At 37.9% G+C, this 3,697-nt stretch overlaps 1 protein-coding gene across 1 annotated transcript; it reads right to left on the bottom strand.

Moving 5' to 3' along the window:
- Positions 1 to 1,030: 1,030 nt before the first annotated feature.
- Positions 1,031 to 1,960, bottom strand: LOC118854969 (olfactory receptor 4B1-like). Its single transcript, XM_036765133.1, has one exon. The coding sequence runs from the start codon at positions 1,958 to 1,960 to the stop codon at positions 1,031 to 1,033; it is 930 nt and encodes a 309-aa protein (XP_036621028.1).
- Between the last annotated feature and the right edge of the window lie 1,737 nt (positions 1,961 to 3,697).

Here is a 3,697-nt window from a genome sequence, read left to right as displayed (position 1 = left end):
TTTTATATGAGGACAGGGGTTTATGGACAGTGATAGATATAAAGAAACAAAAAACATCAATAAAATATTTTATGCACAAAAGAAAGCAAAATGAATACAGAAAAATGCAAAACTAAAGCAACCATGTTACTAGCTTGTTAAATTATATACGTATAAAGGCACATTTAATTTCTATTATGGAATTTTTTAATATTCACATTAAAGAATAATTCTACATAATGGAAGTCCACATTTTCTTATACAATCTTCTTCCTTTCTCTTTTAATATTGAAATAAATGTTTGTTGATAATTATAAAGCTCACAATAAAAAAGAGAATTTTTTTAAAAAGATTGATGAAAGAAGTGCATACATCAGGAAAAGACCAGGAAAGAAAGTCTTTTGGAGAGAAGACGGGGACTTCCTAGCATCTCTTGAACTACACTACGGTAGAGTTTGTTTTTTTCCTCTATATGTAAGACCAGCCCAGAATAGGAGGAAGTTGGCCTCTTTCTGCAACATTGCATGAGATTCGTACAGTGATGGATGAGGTGAGGCTCATACTGCAGTACTATGAACGGAGGAGAACATCCTGATTCCTCCAGTCTTAGTGACCCATTTAATACCTGCATTTATTTTTATATCTTCTACTTACTTCTCTATACACATGTATGAACCAAGGGAATTTTGGTCTTTCCATCCTAGGTTCCAGGATGATGATGGGCACAGAGTAGACTTGTCATGAGTGTTTGCTTGTTGGAAAGATGGAAAAGACCATCTTGCCCAATGTCACTATCTTATAGGTGATAAAACTGAAACCCATAGAGGTTACATGGATGACCCTGGGTCACTCAAGTAGTCCTGGTTTTTGTCAGGACACAAAAGAAGAGGCTTTCATTCTCAATCCAAGACTCTGTTACAATATCCAGTTTCACAGATGCTACTTTTAAAGATACAGACAAATTCCTTGAGTAAGTTTCTTTCTGCCACTTCTGTAGCCATTCCAGAATCAAATTCAAAATAAGTACTATCACCAAAGTCACAGTTCATCTTCATCCCACTCTCAAATTCACTTTCTTCCTCCACAGCCCCTTCATAGCATTCTTTACTTCTGCATTTCTCAAAGTATAAATTATGGGGTTCAACATTGGAGTCACCACTGTGTAGAACACAGCCACAAGTTTGTCTTCAGTGAAGGTGGAAGAGGGCCGCAAGTACAGAAAGATGGCAGGACCAAAGAATAAGAGGACAACAGTGATGTGGGACGCACAAGTGGAGAGGGCCTTGCGTCTCCCCTCTGCTGACTGGTTTCTCAAGTGAACCAAGATGACAACATAAGAAGAAATCAGGAAGAGAAAGGAAATCACAGAGAATAAACCACTATTGGCAAACACAATAATTCCTGCCACAAAAGTATCAGCACAGGCAAGCTTGAACAAGGGGTGGAGGTCACAGAAATAATGGTCAATCACATTGGGACCACAGAAGGGCAATTGCACAGTGATGAGGATCTGAACCACAGAATGGAACATGCCCCCTAGCCAGGAGCTAAACACCAGCACATGACACACAGGACGGCTCATGATGGTCATGTAGTGCAGGGGTTTACAGATGGCCACATACCGGTCATAGGCCATCACTGTGAGCAGGAGGATCTCAGCAACTCCAAAGAAGTGGAAGAAAAAGATCTGGGTCATGCAGACGTCCAAAGAGATGATTTTATTCTCAGCCAACAAGCCAGAAATGAACTTAGGAACAATAGTAGAGGAGTAACAGATCTCTACTAAGGACAGGTGGCTAAGGAAGAAGTACATGGGGGAGCTCAGGCTCTTGCTAGTGTTAACAGTTAAGATGATGAGGCCATTGCCCAACATTGTGGCCATGTACATGGGAAGAAACACCACAAAAGAAATGCTCTGTGTGTCTCGATCCTGGAAGAGCCCCGTGAATATTAACTGGTTCACATTGTTTGTAACAGCCATGGAATCCAATGATGTCATATCAACTCCTAAGAAGCTCAATAGCCCTGAAATAAGACAAAAGAAGATAAGGCCACTGTAACTGTTGACATGGTTTACTATTACAAGAACAGCAAATGGACGGATGGATGGACGATCAATGGAAGGGTGGATGGATGGATCAATGGACAGATAAAAAGATAGATACGTTGATGCATGTATGTGTGCATGAAGGTGTGGATTAATACATGCATGGGTAGATGAATTGATGGATGGATGTGTCAAAAGGTATTTATTAAGTGCTATCTATGTGCAAAATTCTGTGATAAATGCTAGGATGAGAATAGAATAGCAATACATTCCCTACTCTCAAAGAACTCACATTCTAATCAGGGAAGATAGCATATAACAACATCTTTAAAGTTTCTGCAAGTCAGGTACTTCAAAATGTTACATGAGGAGGGTGAATTACAATTTATAATACTGATCTGAGTCCAGAAATTAAGAAGTTACAGTCACATAAAAAAGTTGAATTTAAATCAAGAAATAATAAAGTAGAGAAACATGAACATGTTATGCTTAAAGAGAAAATTGCAAGGATCAAAATAATTAAGAGATCACTGAGAATGGATATCATATGAATAAAAAATAATAATAGTTCCTATTAAAACTGATTTTAGAACTTTAAGGTTGGCAAAACATATTATGCGATTGTTTGATCTTCAAAACAACCTTATAAATCCCTACAAGTAGTTCATTACTAATTACTACAAATATTAGTGTCTATATTTTATAACTAAATCAATCAATAAGAATTTATTGAGTACGTTAGGAGTATGAATCCAAAGAATGAGATCTATGAGTAAACTGAAATTTAGAGAAGTCACACACCTGGTGATTTCTGAAGGCTGACCTTGAATTCAAACATCTCCTCACTTCAAAGCCAGGGCTCTTTCCATCACATCACACTGAATAAATATATGGACACTCAATAATATGGTAACTAAAATGAAAAAGTTACCTGGATTTCACAAAGATTGAAAGAGGAAACCTTCCAAAGTGTGACTCTTCAGTACTCTACTGAAGAAAGATTATGTGCCAAACAGAAAGATAAATGATATGTTGCGGATATCAATAAAACAAAAAAAAAGGATTTGTTGTTGTTCAGTCATTTCAGTCATGTCTGACCATTCATGACCCCATTTGGGTTTTTCTCAGCAAAGATACTGGAGGGCTTTGCTATTTCCTTCTCTAGCTCATTTTACACATGAGGAAACTGAGGCAAAAAGGGTGAAGTGCCTCCTCCAGGGTCACAGTGTCTAACACCAGATATGAATTGAGGTCATCCTACCTCCAGGCCTTGAGCTCTAACCACTGCACCAATAGAAGAATGACTGACTGGATCAAAGGATCATAAATCCAGTGCTAGAAGGGACCACAGAGATCATCCAATCCAACTCCCTCATTTTATTGTTGAGGAAACTGAAACCCAAGCAGGCAATGGTAAGTGACTTACCTAAGGTCACACAGATAGTAAGCAACTCAGGTAGGGTTCAAACTCAGCTTCTCTGACTCTGGGGACAATGTACAATGTACAATGTCCCCTATGTACAATGATGAGTGTCAGTGAACTTAAGTCTCTCTTAAAAAAACACAGGGAACATTTACCAAAATTGATCACACTTTAGGCCAAATGAAGAATTTACCCCCAAAAAATAATATAAAGCAGAACTCGAAATGCAACTGTTATTAACTATAATT

Source organism: Trichosurus vulpecula, chromosome 6 (assembly GCF_011100635.1).
Source record: "Trichosurus vulpecula isolate mTriVul1 chromosome 6, mTriVul1.pri, whole genome shotgun sequence".
Taxonomy (NCBI): Eukaryota; Metazoa; Chordata; class Mammalia; order Diprotodontia; family Phalangeridae; genus Trichosurus; species Trichosurus vulpecula.
This window is presented reverse-complemented; position numbering and strand designations above follow the sequence as displayed.

Excerpts from the sequence above, each read along its gene's own strand:
- LOC118854969 (XM_036765133.1), bottom strand. The coding sequence starts at position 1,960 with ATGGCTGTTACAAACAATGTGAACCAGTTAATATTCACGGGGCTCTTC.